The 23,862-nt window shown below is 35.2% G+C and overlaps 1 protein-coding gene across 8 annotated transcripts in view; it reads right to left on the bottom strand.

The window, feature by feature from the left end:
- Positions 1-23,862, bottom strand: part of ROCK2 (Rho associated coiled-coil containing protein kinase 2) — a 128,577-nt gene that overhangs the window by 77,770 nt on the left and 26,945 nt on the right. For 7 of the 8 annotated variants that reach the window (XR_011569398.1, XM_070799129.1, XM_070799126.1 and 4 more), the window contains exons 2-3: positions 6,895-6,976; positions 4,822-4,922 (exon numbers count right to left, since the gene is read on the bottom strand). Coding sequence is in view for 6 of the 8 variants with exons in the window: in XM_070799129.1 (XP_070655230.1) it covers positions 4,822-4,922; positions 6,895-6,976 (183 nt within the window). In the remaining 2 variants the exon portion in view is untranslated. Of the gene's footprint in view, positions 1-4,821; positions 4,923-6,894; positions 6,977-23,862 lie in introns of those variants that run through there. The other variant, XM_070799132.1, reaches the window with a different exon arrangement.

The following is a 23,862-nucleotide window of genomic DNA, read 5'->3' as shown; positions in this document are numbered from 1 at the left end:
CACTCCAGTACTGTTGGGCTTCCCTTGTGGCTCAGCTGGTAAAGAATCTGCCTGCAATGAGAGAGACCTGGGTTCGATCCCTGGGTTGGGAAGATCTCCTGGAGAAGGGAAATACTACCCACTCCAATAATGTAATATCTAATAATCTAATATCATAATTAGTCATGTATATGTCTGCTTCATAAGTTCCTTTAAGAACAGAATACAAACTTTCATTCGTGAGGCTTCCAAGTGGTTAGCACAATGTTGGAATTATCCAATTCAACAAATTTAACAAAATTATAGCTATATAAGATCTATAAAACTTTTAGTAAATAAAGAAAACTTGGTTAGACACTAGTTAATGAGGCCTGAATTTCATCTAAGGACACTTTAGGACACTTTACAGGCTCACAGCACATGAGACAGAAACCACTGGCTTGTAGACTTTGACTTGATCTACAGGACAAACATTAAGCGGCTATAGTTGTATTCATGCCAAATGTCTGCCTCATACCTTAAAATACATTGGTACTAGTATTACAAAGTACTACAATAAAGCATTGTTATTTTAGGAAAGCTGGTTTCCACTGACCTTCCTTGTGAGGATATCTCCTTCTGAATGATTCTATTATAATCTCCCTTAGCAACTGTGTACATTCCCCTTTGTTCTCTAGCTTTCTCCTTTATTCCATATGGATGGATAAACAGTCAGATACACTGGTGATTCATTATCGCACTGTACAGAGAGTACTGCTTAAAAGCATGGACACAGATGTCAACAAACCTGGGCAAAACTCCCAGCTATTTATGAACGATGTGGCCAACTCACTTAACCTCTCTAAAGTTCGGTGAATTCATCTACTTAAGAATCTCACAGAATTGTTGCAAAGATAAAATAAGATAATGAATATAAACACTTAGCACACAGAACATAGTCCACAAAAATGTTAACTAATTCCACCATAGCCAAATGGAACTCAGTTCATTCTATTATGAAGCTTTACATGTCTCCCCTATGTCACTAATCTATGGTTACCTAAAGGACAAAAATGTCGCTTTTCTTCCAATATTTCTATTTGTTAGTGAAAAGAATACTATATTCCTTGTTTCTAATTTTAAAAGTAGATAAGTGCAATGACTATATAGAGAAAAAAAAAGTTAAAAAATAAGATAACAAGGGTCAAAACAGTTAACAGTTTTATTTCGGCTGATGGAATTCTGAGAGATTTTTATTTTCTTATATTTATGTTTTCCATAGCTAATATATACTTTTTAAAAAAACTTTAAGTAGATGAAGCATTCTTAAGTGTAGCTAGAGACATGCTTGGAAAAATCCTAAAATAGACCTTGAGGTCCTAGAACACTTATAGACAAAAACTTTTGAAAATCATTCTCACCAAAATTTCCCATTTGAGGCTTTAAAATTTATTTCTAATGTAAAACTTAGATTTTTTTTTACAGTAAGACTCAATGCATCTATTTGACAGATCTGGAATAGTTATTCTGTGCCACTGAGGTTTCCATTGTAGATGGAAGGAGGGAGATAATTTTAACAAATCAGAAATAACCTTCTAACTAGAGAGGAGACTGTTTTATTCCCAAAGAGGACTAAAAAATCTGTCAAGTATTAGAGAATCATTTCCCATATGCTCTTTCTTTCTGGTTGGTTCCACATTAAAAGTTTAGTTTAAAATCATTTAAATTAAAAGCAAGTCAGTAGGAGATTTAAAAAAAAAAAATCCTCATCTCATATCAGCCTTGAGTGTACAGAGTGAACAGCATAATGGAAAATAAGAGTATAAAAGATTAATTGATGCCTTCAAAGAGAGCCTAAATAGCCAGGATGAACACTTCCTGCTTCATTCAGTAGATAAGGGAGCTATAAAATACCAAGATATGTACAATGAATACATTTTAGAAGCATCAATTTAGTATCAGTTCATATTAGACAGATCTATACTCCCTATTTTTCATATATCTCATCATGGAGAAGTGGGGAAATAAAGAAAACAGAATGAAGCAAAACATGTATGTTAGAAAAGCCCTACAGTTGATTCTATTATACCCAAGTTGGGGGAGAGAGTGGTATGTGAAAATACAACGATATGAAATATGGGGAAAACAGTCTGCCGAAGAGTCACAAGGGGTCAGCTGAGCTTAGGTGGCATGAATTTGCAGAAGATTTAATAAGCATAGTCTTGGTATTTTCTCCATCAGCACTTCCCAATCCAAAATCAATAGTACAACAGTGAAACTATTAGCAGAAGTAAAAAACAAAGCAGGAACAAAGCAGGCCCTAATACTTGACAAAGTATCTTGGAGAAAGGTGAATATTCCCCAAAAGTGGAGAGACTATAGAGAAATATTATGAGCAGGACTTACCGAAAAATTAAATATAAGAAATAAGGGGAAGAGAAATCAATAATGACCCCAATTTTGGGGTATGAGCACCAACTGGGTTGATGCTAAAGCCATTTATTTATTAAGATGGGAAAGTAAGAGAAGGAACAGATTTGGTGAGGAAGAGCAAAGCTAGACAAGGAATCAAGGATTCTAATTCACATTTTAGATGTCTGTGATACATCTTAATGGAGAAGTCACAATAATGACAACAGCTGATATTTACTGGATATCTACAATGTGCCAGGTCCATGATAAGTACCACATATGTATAATATAATTTAGTACTCACAAAAAAATCTTATAAAAGTCCTATTATTAGTGCCACTCAAAGATAAATGAAAGCTCTGATGACAGGAATCCTATGTACCATAGAATTGAAACAAAAGTGGATGACCTTGACTCTTTTTTCCACAGTACCAGAGTACTTTCTGCAAAAATATCTATTAAAATTGAACATTAAACTATCTTAATTATAAAAACATGCTTTGTTAAGCCAATATGTGAAATGAGTAGGGCTTCCCTGATGGTTCAGTGGTAAAGAATCTGCCTGCCAATGCAGAGGACATGGGTTCGATCCCTGATCCGGGAAAGATTTCACATGTCAGAGCACCTAAGCCCATGCACCGCAACTACTGAGCCTGTGCTCTCTAGAGCCTGGGAATCAAGCCCTAGAGCCCATGCTCCACAATAAAAGAAGCCACCAAAATGAGAAGCCAGAGGACTGCCCCTAGAAAGTAGCTCCTGCTCACCACAACTAGAGAAAAGGCCACAGAGCAACAAAGACCCAGAACAGCCAAAAATAAACAAACTTTTAAAAAGAAATGAGTATAGGAGTCTTTAAAAGGAACTTAACTGCTTTCCAGGAAGGCTCCAATTTTATCCTATTGCTTTCTCTAATGAAGTTAAGCAACATTCAAAATCTAATTTGCTCTTAGAATAAGTGAACGTTTGAAGAATGTCATAAGTACAGAAGAGAGAGTACCTTAGCTGTCTCTTTTTAGTAACATAAACTAAAACTGTAACATAAACTGTATTATCTTAGAAATTTATTAAAGAAGTCCAAACTTTACTATTTTGGGTACCCATATCACCAATGGTTTTTGCCTTGTTTACATTCAAGAATAATCATTCTTCAATATACTGTTTAGCAATCTATTCCTTGAATTCTTCATATCCAAGTACAGGTAATTATTCTGGTTAAGTTTCATTTATTCTATTTGGCTAATTATCTCCCCAGTTGATGATTTCTGGGGTTTGGCTCATCTTCTAAAATCATCCTCATACTCCAGTTTTAACTCATCTACAAAGTTATTCAACCTGTCACTACTGCCTCAATATAAGTCATTAATAAAATGTTTAATAGGACAGGAAAGAATTCTAAAAACTGTCCTTGGGGATCTGTGTCCAAGGAACCATTCATGCCTTCAACAGTTATTAACTTTAGTTTTAAAGCTCTCTATCCATATGCTTATTCATTGATACTTCTCCACATATTCACAAGTATGTCAAACTTTTCAAATATCTTACAGATATATACTACATCTATTGCACTATCTTGATCTACAAATTCAATAAGCCTCTCAAAGACACAAGGAATAAAAGAAAAAGACACAGGTTACTCTGTCATGACTTATTCCTAGAGAAACCTATGCTAGCACACAGTTTTTCTCGGTGCTCCATCAAGGAGAATAAGGCACTGTTAAGTTAAAAAAAGAATTTGACTCTTATAGTTTAACTATAAAAAAAAGAGAAGTTCCATATTCAGGTGATGAAAAAAGAAAATATTACATTACTGTTCCTCATATAATAATATAAATAAAATGTCTGAAATGTCTGCAAACATTTGTAAGTATTTCTAAGTGCTATCATTTTGCCCTGCAAAGGCAAATTTTACATTTTCTTTCAAATATTAAAATGCCTTTGTTGGGTTTTTTATATTAAATTCAGTTAATTAGGCAGAGATATTATGAATCTGAACATAATAAAAACACAGTAGTTTTGAAAGAATATTAACTGCTAAGCAGATCATGTGTGAAGCCAACTTGGCCTTATTCTAAATCCCAGTGTTTTAGAGCTGTACAATAGCTGGTATTTAGAGTATAATTATCTCCTTTCACGGAGAAGGAAATGGCGACCCACTCCAGTGTTCTCGCCTGGAGAATCCCATGGATGGAGAAGCCTGGTGGGCTGCAGTCCATGGGGTCACACAGAGTCGGACACGACTGAAGCGACTTAGCAGCAGCAGCAGCAGCAGCAGCATCTCCTTTCATGGATGAAGATACTGATGCACTTAAGAGATGAAATGATGAAACTCATAAAGCTAATTTTCTGACATGGTTGGACACAAAAATAAGATTCACTCTAGGGCCACTGACAAATGTTTCACAAAATCATGTCATCAAAACAAATAATAAAAAGAACAAAACAAATTCTTACCAACTGGACTTCACCAAAAGCACCTCTTCCGATAACTTTTACAACATCGTAGTCTTCTGCCTTCATCTGTAAACCTCTAATTTTTTTCACAATTTTCTCATCTACAATAAAAAGATCACCATAACATCAATCACCATATTTATAAACAACATTTTAAAATAATTACCATACTGTTAAACAAATTTGTATTTCAAAGACTGGGTTTAGTTTTCAGCTAAATCTATCAGTTTTTAAATGCTGTTGTTAAAAGTCTAAGACACATAAACTTTACGTTGAAGGATGAAAACTCTATGGCTTAACACGTATAAGACTACCAAAAAAGCAGTAATTAAGCAATGCTGTTTCTGAGTCTGTTGTATAGCAAGTTAGGTGACAGCTGAAACTGTGATGACCCAAGCATGTGATGACCCAAACTGTGATGCTTGGGTCATCAACCCTGGAGTACACTCTAAATCATGGCAGAAAGCTGCTATAAAGTTATACAAGGTTGGTCTTCATAATGAATTCTGGTAGCGTATTTCTTTGAAAAACATTAATTACATACTGTAGATTTGATAACTATAGGTAAGTTTTTAATTAGGAAAATAGCCCAGACTCTGATAATTCCAAATTAAAAAGCTTACTGTGTTCACATAAAGTGTACACAATTATTTTGAGAATTTCTAATTCTCAGAATTCAATTCATTCACAACTTCACTGCAACATCAATACTGGTAAATATTAAAAGTTATTAAAAGTTACCACATTTATGGCAATAATTGTTATCACATTATCCTTCTTTAACGAGACTGAAATGTCTACATTTATACAAACATAAAGCTCATTAAGTCTTCTGGGCAACGTAAAGCTAAGTCTTCAGTTTAGTTCAGTCTCAGTCATGTCTGATTGCGAGCCCATGGATTACAGCACACCAGGCTTCCCTGTCCATCACCAACTCCTGGAGCTTGCTCAAACTCATGACCATTGAGTCAGTGATGCCATCAACCATCTCCTCGTCTGTCATCCCCTTCTCCTCCTGCCTTCAATCTTTCCCAGCATCAGTGTCTTTTCCAATAAGTCAGTTCTTCGCATCAGGTGGCCAAAGGATTGGAGCTACAGCTTCAGCATCAGTCCTTCCAATGAATATTCAGGACTGATTTCCTTTGGGATTGACTGGCTGGATCTCCTTACAGTCCAAGGGACTCTCAAGGGTCTTCTCCAACACCATAGTTTAAAAGCATCAATTCTTCAGTGCTCAGCTTTCTTTATAGCCCAACTCTCACATCCATACATGACAACTGGAAAAATCATAGCTTGAACTAGATGGACCATTCTCGCAAAGTAATGTCTCTACTTTTTAATATGCTATCTAGGTTGGTCGTAGCTTTTCTTCCAAGGAGCAAGCATCTTTTTAATTTTATTGCTGCAGTCACCATCTGCAGAGATTTTGGAGCCCAAGAAAATAAAAGTCTGTCCCTCTTTCCATTGTTTTCCCATCTATTTGCCATGAAATAGCAGATGCCATGATCTTAGTTTTCTGAATGTTGAGCTCTCCTCTTTCACTTTCATCAAGAGACTCTTTAGTTCTTCACTTTCTGCCATAAGAGTGGTGTCATCTGCATATCTGAGGTTATTGATATTTCTCCTGGGCAATCTTGATTCCAGCTTGTGCTTCATCCAGCCCAGCGTTTCTCATGACGTACTCTGCATATAAGTTAAATAAGCAGGGTGACAATATACAGCCTTAATGTACTCCTTTTCCTATTTGGAACCAGTCTGTTGTTCCATGTCCAGTTCTAACTGTTGCTTCCTGACCTGTATACAGGCTTCTCAGGAGGCAGGTCAGGTAGTCTAGTATTCCCTTAAATAGCCTTAATTTATACAAAATTTTGAACTTTATCTATTTCACATACTTTAATTGGTTTTTCAATTTTGCTTTGAAAATAAAGAATATTAGTATTTAAATACATCAAATTGCAAACTGAAAATATTTGTTTAATAATTTAAAAGTTTGTGGACTGTAATGATATTAAATATAAATCTCTCATCAAAAGTAGAGTTATGTGATCACATATGAAGTTTACACATACTTACATCTATTTAAGAAATTATCTATATTTTTGTTTTTCCTCAAAGCAGGAAAATCCAAATCAAGGACCAAAGAATTTAAGCCATCCTGTTTAACAAAAAATAAACAGAGGGAAAAAAAGTTATTACAATTTTCAAGCATTCAAGACAAAAAGCCTTTAAATTTTACTGTGCTACTCTCACTATTAAATAAATGTCAATCCACTTTGATATGAAATTGCCCAGTCCAATAGCTTTAAATAGTTTCCTAACTTCTGCCAGAGAATATTAGGGTTGATCCTATCATATTTTCCACTGTACTTTTAGCCAATAGAAAAAGGTCATTTTAAAATGTGCATCCACTATTATTTCTTGTGAGTCAGATGTTTTTTCTCTCTTCGAATGTCCAGTAAAGTTTTACAAAGCTTTTGACTTTAAGAAATACACCTAGAATAAGTTTTAGTTCCCATTCATTCAACAAGCATTGTATGCCTAGTACATGGAAAGAACAGAAAATCTAAAAATAAGTGAGACACTAACTATCCTTACCCTCAGGAAAGTGAGGTTCAAAACTAAATTTCCCTTAAAAACATGAAAACAGGATGAGGCATGGTCAGGTTTCTATTTTTTTTCTTTAAGTTTTCTGTATTTTCTAGACTTTCCACAATAATGAATTAAATTTATAAGCAAAATAGGAAAAAGTACATATATGTAACTTGGTGGGAGTGAAAAAAACTAATAAGAAACAAACCAAGTCTCAAATTACTCAATGGAGGGGATATGCTTATGAAGGAAACAGTATTTATAAAACACTAGTGCATATATTGCTTCATCCCCGAGTAACTCTGAGGAAGGCAGAAAAAGACATATTCTCATTTAAAAAGGAAACAAAGTTTAGAAAGATTAAGCCACTTTGGCATTCCCAAGGTCTTGCTATTAGAAAATGATGTAGCAAAATACTTCCTAAGTTTTAGAAGTTCAATATACTTAACTCATCTCCCTTTTCTCAACCACCAGTGGAAGCTTGGAAAGGTAAAGAAGGAAACTAAAGGATTTCAGGAAACGAAACAGTATAGAGAGATTTTAAGGATCTGAGTAGAAAGAAAATGTGGGGACAATCACATGCAAAACTTAGAAAGGAAACTTGAATTTTTACTTTACTAATTCTAGAAAAACTGCACATATTATATTTACAAGTAATATTTCATATTTTCAATTTCTGTTAAGAAACATGTCAACACTTTGTGAAAATATTCTATAGAGAATGGTGTAGAGGTGTTAACAGTAAGCTATAAATATTTTTAATCACAATGAACATTATCTACACCCCACTAATATCATTAATGCACATACACTGAAACGATAGTGATTCTCTTCAACTGAAAGAAAAAAATACATTAAAAATTAATATACAACTTCCAATCAAGTTGGGACTGTTACATTCACATTTTGACACCCTTCCTCCATCCTCAACCCACAAATTCCCTCTCAAGGATAGCTGAACTACTTTTCATACTAGCATTTTAGCATATGAGGCTATTTATAAGTACCAAAATATCAATATATCTTTGTTGGTATAATTTTGATATTTTAGTAAGTTTAAAATGCAAAATGTCAATCACATATTTTTAGATATATCCAGATTTATACTCTGTGTTAACATTTCAAATCAAAAAGGGTACATTCATTTGAAAGGTCCTCTACTGTAGGACCTCCATTAATCTCCACAAAGGAGAAAACATTTAAATTGACAGGCAGAAGCTTCTATTAACAAGAATATTCTCCTCTAGTTCAGACTTTCCCAAGAAACAACATCTGTACACTTCATACCGTCTCCATGTACATATAATGAAGACAAAAGAAAACTTTCTTTGAAACAAAATTACAGCCTGAATCAGTAAAAGGACTGAATCCTTGCTTACCTTACAGCCTCCCCAAAAGTCATCATAGAGAGATGGAGTTCCATAAAGAATAAATAAACGGAAAAAAAAAAAACTAGAAATAGTTTATAAATATTTCCCCATAATATCTTCCACTAGTGTAGAGTCAGAGCTTTTTCAGCAGTTGGAACACTTGAGCAGTGGCTCAACTCAATGGTAATACTATTTTGTTTTTGTAAACCATTTTTTAAAGATCAAATACTATTTCATTTGCACATTAAGGTTTTTTTTTTTGGTAGCATTTATTTTTGAATAATACTAATAGGTTAATTTGCTAATAATTTACATCAGAAGATAATGCAGGGGTAAATATATTTACATTTATACTTCTATTTATAAATTTCTACGCTTGAAACTTATTCAATTTAGTACTATTTTTAAGAAAACAAATACTGAATTATTAAAAGATACCAGTATTTTCAGTATACGAAATTGATATCAAGTTGCTGGATTAGCTCCAGACTTGATTAAAACCCTATGTCTATGACCATCCTCATTAAGCAGTTTCATAGAAACCTTAGGAGGTAATTTTTTTTTATTTCAACACTGATTCTTAGAAAGTGATACTAAAACTGAGATACAGAAACTTTAAAAAATAAAACATATTAAGGAAAAGCCTACAACCAAAACTTCAAAGCAATGAAGAAAATTAACACTATTTGTCTCTTTCCCTACTTTCAAATGCACAGAAATGACAGGAGAGATTTAAAAGTTGTAGCCCCACTGAAAGGGGAAAAAAAACACCATCACCACAAAATATTCAAGAATGAGAAAGAAAAATACCAAGCAGTGAGTAGAAGCTAAAGTTGCAAAGATCTACTGGATTTCAGTGCAGAGAGCAGTAAGACCAAAGACTGAGAATTAAAAGAACCTAACGGACAAAATGTTTCCCCAAGATTGATTACCGGGAAAACAGTAACTGGAGCGAAAAACCCCAGCTCCAACTCCTAAAAGACATTAAAAAAAAAAAATCTTACTGCCTAACTTTTATATGAAACTGCGTAAGGAGGAAGATCAGACACAGCTTTCAAATAAATCTTAAACTAAGCCCTCAGAGCTTGCCCACTTACCAGATCTCCCATATTTCTAATATCTCTGGCTAAAAATATGGGAATCAGCTCCAGTACTGACTTAAATTGTCTGCATGCAGAAAAGTTAGCAACAAAGGAAGGCAAGGGAGAAAAGTGATTTATCCTATTATCTTTCTGAATAAAAAGGTACAAGTCAACATTCAATCTTTCTTATTGCAGTGAGAGACTTTATTTTCCTGGGCTCCAAAATCACTGTGGACAGTGACTGCTGCCATGAAATTAAAAGATGCTTGCTCCTTAGAAGGAAGGCTATGACAAACCTAGATAGCATAATTAAAAAGCAGAGACATCACTTGACTGACAAAGGTCTGTATAGTCCAAGCTGTGGTTTTTCCAGTAGTCATGTACAGATATGAGAGCTGGACCGTAAAGAAGGCTGAGTGCCCCAAAACTGATGCTTCCAAACTATGGTGCTGGAGAAGACTCGAGGGTCCCCTGGACAGCAAGGAGATCAATCCTAAAGGAAATCAACCCTGAATATTCATTGGAAGGACTGATGAGGAAGCTGAAGCTCCAATACTTTGTCCACCTGATGCCAAGAGCTGACTCACTGGTAAAGACACTATTGCTGGGAAAGATTGAGGGCAGGAGAAAGAGGCAACAGAGGATGAGACGGTTGGATGGCATCACTGATTCAATGGGCATGAGTTTGAGCAAACTCCAGGAGATAATGAAGGACAGGGTTAGTCTGGTGTGCTGCTGTCCATGGAGTCATAGAGTCACACATGACTGAGTGACTGGACAACAGCCAAGTAGGAATAAGAATCTCTTGTCAATCAATTTAGACACACTCATATCACTGGTTTAAAAAGAAAATGAAAATTACTTAAAAATACTGAACATAAAATCATCCTTAGCTGGAACTCACAAATAGCCATAATTTCTCCTACACTCAGTGGGGGGCTTGCTTCCCTCATAGCTCAGTTGGTAAAGAATCTGCCTGCAATGCAGGAGACCGGAGTTCGATTCCTGGGTCAGGAAGATTCCCCTGGAGAAGGAAATGGAAACCCACTCCAGTATTCTTGCCTGGAGAATCCTATAGACAGAGGAGCCTGGCAGGCCACAGTCCATGAGACTACAAGAGTCGGACATGACTTAGTGACTAACCCACACCACCACACTCAATGGGAGAAGTTAACGAAACAAACACGTATCTGAACTTTATCCTGAAAACCATTTTCTATGGCCAATACCTCTATCTACTTCTACCTGAGACCCAGAATCTATATGCAAGGACCCACCAAATATCCAATAGACCTCAGAAATCGCCCAAGTTGAGTAAAGGTACTCAATGGGAATAAGATGATCCACTGAAGTGCAAGAAGAAAATATTACAATTTTGCATATTTAACCTTAAAATGTTTTTGTTTAACAAGGGGGTTTTCAGCAACATCTCACTCTTGTTAGCTTTCATTGAATTGTGACATACTACAGCTTACATGTACCCAGATTTTTTTTTTTTTTAATTTACTAGTAGAAAGGTTACCAAGCAGATTAAAAAGCATTCCACTTTGGAGTGCAGACATACGCCAAAGTCAAATTGTACAATTTAATTATATACAATTTATTGTATATCAATTATACCTCAATAAAACTTTTTAAAGTGACTATAATGGATATAATTACAGATTTAAGATAATACCAAAACGCAATTTGTACAAACTGGGGGGAAAAAAAAGGCAGTTTAATAACTCACCTACTTCTTATATAAGCTCTTACTGCCCAAATTATGAGGCTAAAAACAATGCAAGCTAATCATACCACCACCCACAAAGTTAAAAATTATCTAAAGGCTATTTGAAATATGGTGCTACATCCATAATCATTATAAATATGTACTGCTATCATCTGAATTTCTGTAACATAAATTATCCTATATGCAAGTGGAAAACAAGGAAATAATTCAAATATTAAGTAAAATATGTGGTTTTTTCCAGGTTGGTAACGTTTTTAAATGATAGGCAAGCTTTCTCAAATTAAAACCGAAAGCCTTAGCAATATAGGATGACATTAAGAAAAAAGCCAAAAATCATGTAGAAATGCCTTGCTGCTGCTACTGCTAAGTCATTTCAATCATGTCTGACTCTGTGCAACCCCATAGACGGCAGCCCACCAGGCTCCGCCATCCCTGGGATTCTCCAGGCAAGAACACTGGAGTGGGCTGCCATTTCCTCCTCTAATGCATGAAAGTGAAAAGTGAAAGTGAAGTCGCTCAGTCGTGTCCGACTCTTAGCAACCCCATGGACTGCAGCCTACCAGGCTCTTCCATCCTTGGGATTTTCCAGGCAAAAGTACTGGAGTGGGGTGCCACTGCCTTCTCCGAGAAATGCCTTACTGAAGTACAAATAAACAGCAGCTTCAAAAACTCTTACACTCATGACATTAAGCTATCTAGTAAGTTTGCAAGTGCAGATGAAAAGGCTGAGAAGACATAAATCTCAAAGAAAAAAGCTTAAGCCTCAGGGTTTAAGGTTGCAGATACTCAAATATCTGTGACTGTTAATTATTGCTATTTGAAATATTTTTGTTAGCATTTTAATTAAAATTTGTACAGGTTCTACACAGTCTGTTCCTACTCTATTATTCTCATAAGCCCAGTTAGTTATGGTACATGGTTTCTGCAGGACACAAGCTTTTCAAGAATTCATATTTCATGTTAATGACAAAACAAAGCCAAAGCCACCCCAATTTAAAACCTAAACAACAGGACTATGAAAAAAAATCTCTATAATTATTTGCATAATATTTACCTGTGTTCTACCCAGCACTTAACCAATTTTCATTAAATTTAATGATAAATGTTTGAAAGTCTCCTGTATTTTAGTTTTAATTAGTTTTTTAATTATTAACTTTTTTACTAAAATAAAAAATAACTTTTTGTTCGTTTCTTTCACATCAAAAAAAAAATTTTTTTTTAATTCAGACACCACTGGGAAACCCTGGAATTTTTTAATGGCTGAAGTGTATGAAAATATGGTAAAAAAAAAGAAAAAAAACCCTAAAATCTATTTTCTTGAGAGCAAGTGAGAAAAGAAGAAAAACTTTCTCTCTAGAAGAAATTCTTGCTATGGAAAGGAGTGTTTTTGAAAAGAATATGTCTGGAAATGGTTCCATCCATATGTGAATTTTACAAATAATAAGATGCTTGGTCTATTAAAATTGTTTTTTTCAACTTTCACATCCATGTTTTTAAAACTTGCAAACATAATTTTCTGACCCAGTTAAAGATGTTCAGCCATGTGTTTAAATATAAAAATAAATTATTTCTGATTTGTTTTCAACAACTAGCCTCCTATCAGAGAAAACAGAAATTTACTAACCAAATTCCAACAATCAATAAGTAGTGTAACTGGTAGGCAAAACTGGAAAATGAGTATTGTGACTTAATAACTGCAGCCACTAATGCGTCGTGCTTCTTCTATTTGTATCCATATATCTTTGTGAAATGTAAAATATCCTGTCATAGTCCTTAAAAACCCAGTAGCAAAATAAATTGAACTTCAAACCCAATCATCAATTCACTGTACCAACATGAAGCCAAAATTTTTAATGCAATTAAATACTTTTAACTTAGAAAAGTTTTTGCAGTGTCATAAAATTATCTCACAAATATGCTTATATATTTAGCTTTTACTTTTGAACTCGTTTTATGTGTATTTTATAATGTACATAGTCTCTTAAAACATGTACACAAATTATAAAAAAAGAATACCTGAAAATATTTCAAAACTATTCTACTGAAGGAATACAAGATTAAAATTTAGAGAAGACAAATTCCTTAAATATCAGGATTTTTTTATTATTCTTAAAGTAAACATTTTAACATATCCAAAACAATTCATATTTTCTCACTCAAAAGTTGTCTACTCTGTTTCTAATAAGCAGTCCCATTTTATGTTAGTCTGATTCAGAAATTCTTTTCGTGCTCCCTCACATCAGGTCATTCCCTCTGTATGGCTGATACTACTAGCTTTAAGGTCTCACAGGTGCGCCCTCCTCCGTTCCACTGCCCACTGTGTTTTGCTCAGATTCTGATTTATTACCTACTAATTAGTTTTCTTGCCTTTAATCACCCACTGCTCCTGCCCCTCTCCAATCTACTACGGAGCAGTCAATCTTTCTGAAATTTAAATCTGTATGTACCTTTCACACCCTCCTTAAAATTATTCGACAGCTTACAAATGCTTAGAAAAAAAGTCTAAACCTTTAATTAGCATAGAAAATTCTTTGTCACCTGGGCCCACTAACCTTCTCCAATCTTATTTCCCATTATTCTACTACTTTTCATTCTTATTTGCTCTAGATTTGTACTGTCCAATATAGAAGTCACTGGCTATGCATGGCTATTGAGCACTTGAAATGTGATAGCCTAAATTGAGATATGCTGTAAATATAAAATACAAACTGGATTTCAAAGACTTAGTACCAAAAAGAGAATGTAAAGTATCTTCATTAATAATTTTTAATATTGATTACATGCTAAAATTATATTTGGGTTATACTGGAATAAATATATTATTAACATTAATTTAATCTTTCCATTTTTAAAATACGGCTACCAGTAAAATTTGGGCTTCCCTTAAGCTCAGTTGGGAAAGAATCTGCCTGCAATGCAGGAGACCCAGGTTATATTCCTGGGTTGGGAAGATCCCCTGGAGAAGGAAATGGCAACCCACTCCAGTATTCTTGCCTGGAGAATCTCATGGACAGAGCAGCCTGACAGGCTACAGTCCATGGGGTCGCAAGAATCGGACATAACTTAGTGACTAAACCACCACCAGTAAAACTTAAATTTTATATTTGGTTCACATTATCTCTATTTGATAACATCACCCAGACCAACAAAATTTTCACACTGATCTTTCTACCCTCATAAGTTTGCTTTTATCAGTCTTTCACCATAGAACATTCAAAACTTACTAATAACTTGTCAACCATGTACCATGACTGAGTGCTAAGCATAAGAAAATGTTTTGCATGATCATCTCTATTTGCCAAATCTTATCTCTGCTTCAAGACCAGTTCAAATGGTACTTATTTCCATGAAACCTTCTTCCTTGATATGCCAGGATAAAAATTTTCCATCTTCTGAACTTGGACACATCACATGTTCTTCAATGAACACATGACTTTTTACTTAAAATATTTCTCTATACACTGCTTATCACATCTATTAGCTGTAAATTCTTTAAGTACAGAATTTGTCAAATTCATTTGATTCCTCTAATGTTTCTACCATAAAATTTTACATAGATAGAATATGTTCTCAAACATTAAGTCAGATATCAAACAAGAGGACTAGTGATACATAATATACAAAATACCTAATATTACATAAGTTACACTTACTAAAGCAAGAAAGCAGGTATGTATATTAGTATTATTTATATAATTTACACAATTCAATTACTGAATGCATATAGATATGCAATTCAATTATTGAACTTCTTTTTATGACCAATTTCTTTTACCTTCCTACTCTAGTTGAAACCTTATTTGTTCCCTTGATGACACTACCTACCATAACAACCTTCCCAAATAGTAGAAGCCTGCAGGTAAGATAAGTGTCCTCTTTGCTCCGGGCAGTCGATCTTAGATCACTCTTCCTCTTTCTGCAAACTCTGAGCTTTGAACCACATCATCAGCCACCCACCACCCCTTCTTGTGAGCATCTCTGCCCACTATCACTAACCCTCAGTCTCTAAGGATTTTAGCTCCTTGCTGACTGTCAGATTCTCTAACACTCTCTAATCCTGTCAAAATTCTTGGTGATGTCATTATACTACTAGATATCCTAACACCTATTGATTCCTGTGGTCTCCTTAACCTGATTATCATCAGTAACTGCAACATCTCATAATTTCAATTTTAAACATCCTACTCATGACTGAAGCAACTTAGCAGCAGCAGCACTTATTTGACTACCAGCTTTTTCTAATACTTCAACAATCTTTTGACTCAAGAGGGACCTTCAATCCAGATCCTATCATTTTCCACTGTCTCTCATCCTCCCCACCCTTATCCCATCACTCTCACTTAGAACCTCCAAGGACTTCCATCTCATTGAGAGGAAAGCACAGATTCCCTGCTATAAGCTATGAGGCTCTTTATAATCATACTTCACCCACTTAATTGGTTAACTCTCAAGCCTCACCTCCTATTACTTCCATTCTTATTCATTCTACTCCAGCCACACTGGCCTTCTGAAGGTTTTTAAAATTACAACAGGGGCCCCACACAAGGAAGAAGTGGAAACAGAGTAGGGAGGCAGTTCAGTAGCTTCCAGGGGCTTCACAAGAAGGTACACCTGAGCAACATCACAGTTCTGTGGAGGTGGTGAGCTGGCTACATACAAAAGAAAGAGCAAATTAATAACTATATAGTAATAGGAACCAGCTTGTAATTTTGGGAGAAGAGGTGCAAATATGGGATGGGGGAAGAGTTAGAATGAAAACATGGTGTTTAGAGAACTGGAGACATCAGTGTAAATTCATGATTTTCAATATATAAAGACATATGAAAATATATATGTTGATGCTTGACCTGCCCACTGCAAAGGTCTGAGTGCAGTAGCCATGAGCAATCTCAAAAGCCATGAGCCCACCTACCACCCAGAGTCCTGAAACACTCTTCTCCACTAAAAAAAAAAAAATTAGGGCTCCTCAGAGAAATAGCTGATCCCAGGACTAGAGCAGGAACATTTTTAGATGAGCCTATAGAACCTTGTGCCAAAAGTAAGAAGACGCACAGGTGATAAAACTGCATAGATCTATACCTATGCATTGTATTGATGCAAATATCCTGATTTTGTTAATGTACTACAGTTATCCAAGATATAAACATTTGAGGAAATTAGGTGAAGGGTACACAGGACCATTCTGTACTATTTTTGCAACTTCCTGTGAATTTCTAATTACTTCAAGATAAAACTTTTTTTAAAAGTTAAGGGAATTCTCTGGCAATCCAACAGGTAGAACTCCATGCTTCCACTGCAGAGAGCTTGGGCTCTCTGGTAGGGAAACTAAGATCCCACATGCCATACAGCATGGCCAAAAAAAAAGTGTAAATAGATATTAATTAATAGATATATCACTGTATAAGTTCAGATATTAATTAATTCTCTTCCTTACAGTAAAATGCCAACTAATAAAAGGAGGAGGAATACGTAGAAGACAGTTATGCTAACTACTATACTACCACCACCTCTAGAAGGACTACTTGAATCAGAGTATCACCCTTTGGCAACCATCATGGCAAAAATTATTTTAGGTGAAAAACATGAGTGATGCTAAAACTAGTAGACTAAAGTGGGAATGAAACATGATTTTATGTGGTTTCAAAGTATCTCCCCGCAAAATACTTATTAATTACATGGACTACAAACTTGATACACATCATCATTAATCTAGTGGTCAAAGTTAACACTACCTAATGGGATAAACTACCTGTATGCCACGAAAAAGGATCCATCAAGAAAACAACATCACTTCTGTGAAACTGCAGCCAAAATACGTATCCTGGGTCAAGTCATCAGGAAACATTAGACAACCCAAATTGAAGGAAAGTTTACAAAATGAGTAGCTTATAATCTTCAGTATGTGAACAGAATGAAAAGCAAGAGAGACTGAGGAACTGTTCCAAACTGAGGAGACTAGAGAGACATGAGAGCTGGATCCAATACACAGGCCTGGATTAGATCCTCTGTCTCTCAAGAACATTATCCGAGGAATTAACAAAACTTGAATGAGGTCTCTAAGCAAAGCGTATACAGTTTTGTTTTGGTTTTTAAACTTTGCAGTAGTTTGATATTGTTTCCAAATAAAAGCTGATTTTAAATCACATCAAGGCATGTTCCTGACTCCTGTCTTTGGATCTGCTATTTCCTTATGTCTGGAATGCTCACATCCACGTTTGCCTATGCCCAGCTCTCCTACTTCCATCGGGTCTTAAAAGGCACCGCTGAAATTATCAACACCCTATATATTGATATCTTCCTCCTTGTTTTACCTTTTTCCCCTTAACATAAATCAGTATCTTACATACAATTATCTTACACGTAAACTGATAGCAGGGACTTGTTATCTATTTTGTTCACTGTTACATTCCAGGCCTAAACCAGGGCTTGACATGTAGTATTAACAGTTGCAAATAAATATTTAGTCAATGACGGAATGTACACAAAGTCCTTGAAACACAAAAGACTTAATAAGATACAATTACAAAATAAGTTCACTTTCACAATCTTAGCAAAGGAATACTGGAACAGGCAAAAAGAACTCCACTGTTAATTTTGATAGTTCTGGGATATCCTTTCAAAAAATATGTCTACAGCATAAATGAATGAAATAATGTCCCTGCTCTAAGGAGCTTAGTGAACAAACCTATTTCCATCAGAAAGCAAAGCTGTAATACTGCAGTGAGCTAATACAGCAAGAAATTATCTGCTAATAGCATGCATAATGTACAGTATAAACAATCCAAATGCTGACAAATAAGAATTAACTATCAGACGACTGGAAAATACAGCTACATAGAGAAATCAAGTTTTCTCTTGGGAGAAAGAGAGACAGTGAACTCATATTCAAAGAAAGTCAATGGTGGGAAGTAAGAGACATATATAAGAAAAGGTCTCTGATATTTTATTATCACATTTCCCTGAAAACTTATCAAGACTATAATTAAGCTAACCACAATGATCTCAATTAGTTTACAGTATTATAAAACATACTAAATCATTTGTATTTAAGAAAAAAATACAATCCAAAAATCTACAAAATGATTTTATGGTTTCTATATACAAAGTAGTCAAATCAGTAACATCTCATTTTATAAATGCTTTTATCTCCTATGCCACTTCCTTTCTTGAATAATTGTCAAAAAAATGACAGACAATATTATCTTAAACATATCTGAATCTAAGCCAATACTTCTAAAAATGAAACACATACAGAACTGTATGCACATATAAAACAACATGTGCACGTAACATAAATATGAATTCATAAATACAGTTTGATAATCATTAACTGAGCTATATACATGACCCTCATTCACCTTATAAACAGTGGATGAAATCCAAACATATAAATCCAATTCTAATTTCCAACAGAAACAGTATTACAAATTAGGGTTCTCTACCCAGAAACCTATTTCAATCCTTCTCCTTACCAACTGCCAAAAAACAATAATAATAAAATGTAAACACAAGAAAAGTAGCTTAACATTCCTAAGTATGAAAACAATCATTTAATATTAAAGCTGTGCCAATATTTTTTGAAGTATTTTATGAATGGCCAGAACTAAATAAAATAAAAGTCAAACTAAGATGGCTTAAGGATATTTTCCTGTAACAAGTATTGGTATGTTTTACTTCTTCTAACTTAGTCTGTGTGTGTGTGTGTGTGTGTGTGCGTGTGCGTGCACGCTCAGTCATGTCTATTATGGTAATCTGATCACAAAATCTGGGGAGTTTTAAGGGATGTAGCGTTACTACATTTGTGCTATCTTGTGTTTTCACTGACTGCAACCTTCAGGAAATATTAAATATGAATTTGGCCATTACCATAAAGTCTTATTTATAATAAAAAATTTTTAAGGTTAAAGTTGGATTTGGAATCAAAAGTCAAGCACATTTTAATAAAGAGTCCTGTACTTACTGTACTCAGTCATATGGTTCAGACTTGGTAATTGCCAACATTACTGTAGTATATGCAACACTGAGAGAGTTCTGAGCTCACACAAGTCACTGATTCCTAGATAAATTCTCAATTCAAAAGGCACATAACCAGCTTTGTATAAAGGTCATCATACTGCCAGCATGATTACTGTAAAATATTCCATTTTGTATTCTTAACAATACAAAACAATGTTTTGTATCTTAACACATTCAACCTTCCAACTTACTATAAATCCATGCTTTATGGCCAAATTGGGTATAAGTTCTACTGAAGCAAGAATTATAGGTTGTATATAACGGAGAGAATGATCACAAGTTCTACTGACAATTATTTTAAGTTACACTACTCACTGGAAAAGACCCTGATGCTGGGAAAGATTGAGGGCAGGAGGAGGGCACAACAGAGGATAAGATGGTTAGATGGCGTTACCAACTCAATGCACATAAGCTTGAGCAAACTCCGGGAGACAGTGGAGGACAGGAAAGCCTGGCATGCTGCAGTTCATGGGGTCGCAAACAGTCAGATATGACTTAGTGACTGAACAACAACAAAATTACTTAAGTTTTCTACAATCTTGATCCACATAATTGATACACACTAAATCTCATCTACTCTTGTTTTTGGCATAAACACAGAAAGGAGGATTCTACCTCTATGAGGAGATCTATCTGTTGGAAGAGTCCAAATACACTCAGGACAATAAATATATTTTGTCCCATATCTGAAACTGTATCTTAGAGTTAACCAACAATAAATTTAGATCCCTATCTGTAATAACTTACTCCTTTCTCAACTGGCTCTGAAGAATAACTGTAACATATCAAACCCCTAAAATTTCAATATATGGTACACTGAAGGGAGACTCTTTAAAGAAACATGTAATTTGTAGACAATGTAACAGGGAGATTTCTACCTCCACCAACTATAGACTTAACATTTTAAGCCAGTTCTACCATTGAGACTAACAATGCAGAGAAGAGAAGGAGGCCACAAGGAGGGGTGAGCCTCAATTTGAGTTACAAAGCTGTAACTCTAAAGTTAAAAAGCTGAAGAGAGCTTCCAGCACTCTCATGGGACTAGAAGCATAGAAATTAAACTTTTAAACTCACAAAGAATAAAAAGCCCAACCTAGAAATAAATAAGGAAATAAATATCCTAGAAATAAATAAGGAAAAAAAAAAAGCAGAAATAAAGCAACCCTCAAAAGACTGAAAATCTTTCTCAGTTCAATCACTAAATAGATTAAAGTGATCTGCCTCAATCCTAACTGACCAACAGGAAAAACCAAAATCCCCTCTGAAGAAAGATAACACTACCTAATTACCTAAGCAGATGTTTATACACAATGTCCAGCAGTCAGTCAAGCATTAGGAGTTATACAAGAAGATAAAACTATCATAAAACTGAGAAAAAATATTTTTTAAAATCAGATCCACAAAAATCCAGAAACTTAACCACCTTCAAAATCATCATAGGAATAAAGTTCTATCTGTGAACTAGGCAACGCTATATAATGACTTCTGAAAATGTCCTCAAAATATAGTGAGAAAACTTTCATCAAAATGTAGGAAGGCTTACATGTAGAGGCGAATGATCTGACTTTTCTAAACAACCTCTGCTAAAAATCCAAATGAATTATTTGGATTTTTAGCAGAGGATTTGGATTTTAGATATATGTCATTATTAAATTAAATGACATATATCTAAAATATATCTAAAATAATAATAAGAATCACACAAGTACTTTGTTCAGGTGACAATCTGATTATCAGCATTTCAGATGCTCAACAGAGGTTCTACTTCTTTGCTGTCCAATACGTATCCCCTAGCCACATGTGACCACTGAGCACTTGAAATAGGGCTAATGCAACTGAGGAAATGAACTTATTTTAATTAATTTAATTAACTTAGTCACATGTGGCTAGTGGCTACTCTATTGGGCAGAGGCATATTTGGACACAATTCTAAGGCAGAGCTCTTAAAAATACAATTACTTTCATCTGTTAGCACTCAAACTCGAAAAGCTGGAAAAGTAGATAAGTACTTTATCACAAAAGAAGAGAGAAGGAAAAAAAGAAAAAAAAAAAAAAACAACTTATGCATATCCAATATCAGAGCTTGCTGAAAGCAGAGGGAATGAAATATACACAACATTTGCATATGTAATATTATCAATCTTAAACAATTTTCCTTATTAAATGTATATCCACACTTCATCAACTACTAAAGAGAAAAATTATGCCAGATTCATAAAATAATAACAGCAGCATTAAGAACTTCTACAGAATGGTGAACATGTGACCAGCTGGGAATGGCAAATTCTTCCATACTTTTTAATTTCCTGTACTCCAAAAAAGGAAAGACTCAACAAACGAAAAGGTTATACAAACAAGCACTTATTCTCAATAGTTCTGGCATCTGTCTCTTCCACCAATGAATTTCTTTTTCAGGTATACAATCAACCTTTATTTCACTTAAGAGATAACAAGTAAACCAAGCTCTAGAATACTCAGGCTTTAAAAATATGTTTCATAATAGATACCAAAAGTTAAATGTAAGAAGTAAATGTTGTACGTGATCATGTATTTTAAGTAATTCTTGGCACTCTTACACTCCTAGGATATGATGTTTGTCCCATGACTGCTTTCATTTCATCACTGAACAGACTAGGCTAAAACAAGACAATGAAAACCAAAAATGCATAAAAATTTCTCAAGCTAAGAGATTAAGAATAAACTAGAAGAGTCAATCTAACTAATTTAAGGCTGCTGCGGCTTAGTCGCTTCAGTTGTGCCCAACTCTGTGTGACCCCATGAATTACAGCCCGCCAGGCTCCTCTGTCCATGGAATTCTGTAGGTAAGAGTACTGGAGTGGGTTGCCATGCCCTCCTCCAGGGGATCTTCCCAACCTAGGGATCGAACGCTGGTCTCTCGCATTACAGGCGGATTCTTATGGCTGAGCCATAGGGGAAGCCCAATTTAAGGCTGCTGCTGCTGCTAAGTTGCTTCAGTCGTGGCCGACTCTGTGCCACCCCATAGACGGCAGCCCACCAGGCTCCCCCGTCCCTGGGATTCTCCAGGCAAGAAGACTGGAGTGGGTTGCCATTTCCTTCTCCAATGCATGAAAGTGAAAAGTGAAAGTGAAGTCGCTCAGTCATATCCGACTCTCAGCGACCCCATGGACTGCAGCCCACCAGGCTCCCCCGTCCGTGGGATTTTTCAGGCAAGAGTACTGGAGTGGGGTGCCACTGCCTTCTCCGCAATGTTCTTTATCAGTTAAAGATTTAGTTTTAGGCAATTTAAGGCTAACCCTGCCTAAAACTAAATCTTTAACTGATAAAGAACACTAGAATAGTCAAACAATTTAGGCAACGGCTAGGTTGAGATCTTCAGAATAATCCTCATCTATAATACAAGCCTTAAGGTTAAATTTACCACTACTGTCTCAGTGGTAAAGAATCCACCCGCAATGTAGGAGATGTGAGTTTGATCCTTGGGTCAGGAAGATCCCCTGGAGAAGGAAATGGCAACTCACTCCAGTATTCTTGCCTGGGAAATCCCACGGACAGAGGAGCCTGGCGGGCTAGAGTCCACGGTTTTGCAAAGAATAGAAACAACAATAAGGATTTAAGATAGTTTTCATCTTTACAGATTCAGCAGAGTTTCATTTCCAATTCTTCATTAATAAACAAACAACAGTGATACCCCCAAAGTTAAGAGATTAATTTACCAGCCAGAAGTTGCCTCAAAAATAAAGATTTAAAACAAAGGTGCTAGAAAAAGCATAGCTCACTGAAAAAAAGTGTGATTTTGGAGCCAGACAGACTTGAAATGAAATATGAACTCTAAAACTACTACCAACTTATATAACTTCTCTAAACCTCAACAGCATAGATAAACAGGTAATGAACACTGCAGTAATGTTGTGAAAAAGACATGAAGGAAATGAAAGAAATGATGTCTGTAAAACATAAGACACACACATAAAAGGAACTCTAAAAAGGCGTAACTATTAATTTTTAAAAAACCAATCAAACTGCTCTTCCCTACACATTTCTAAGCAATTCAGAAGCAAGGAAATTTATTTCCTTGGCAATATTAAGGAAATGATGGGAAGTTTTAAGTATCTTATTAGTTCGAATTGGTCTCAGCTGCAAGTGATAGAAAACTCCCCTTAGTGCCATCCTTTCTGCCTCAAAGCAGTTACGGGTCAACGATTATCAGGGACCCAGGTTTCTCTGCTTTGTTACCACCACCCTCAATACACGGCTTCCACATCACGATGGG

This window comes from Bos indicus, chromosome 11 (genome assembly GCF_029378745.1).
Source record: "Bos indicus isolate NIAB-ARS_2022 breed Sahiwal x Tharparkar chromosome 11, NIAB-ARS_B.indTharparkar_mat_pri_1.0, whole genome shotgun sequence".
NCBI lineage: Eukaryota > Metazoa > Chordata > Mammalia > Artiodactyla > Bovidae > Bos > Bos indicus.
The sequence above is the reverse complement of the archived record's forward strand: the minus strand, read 5'-3'. Positions and strand labels throughout refer to the sequence as shown.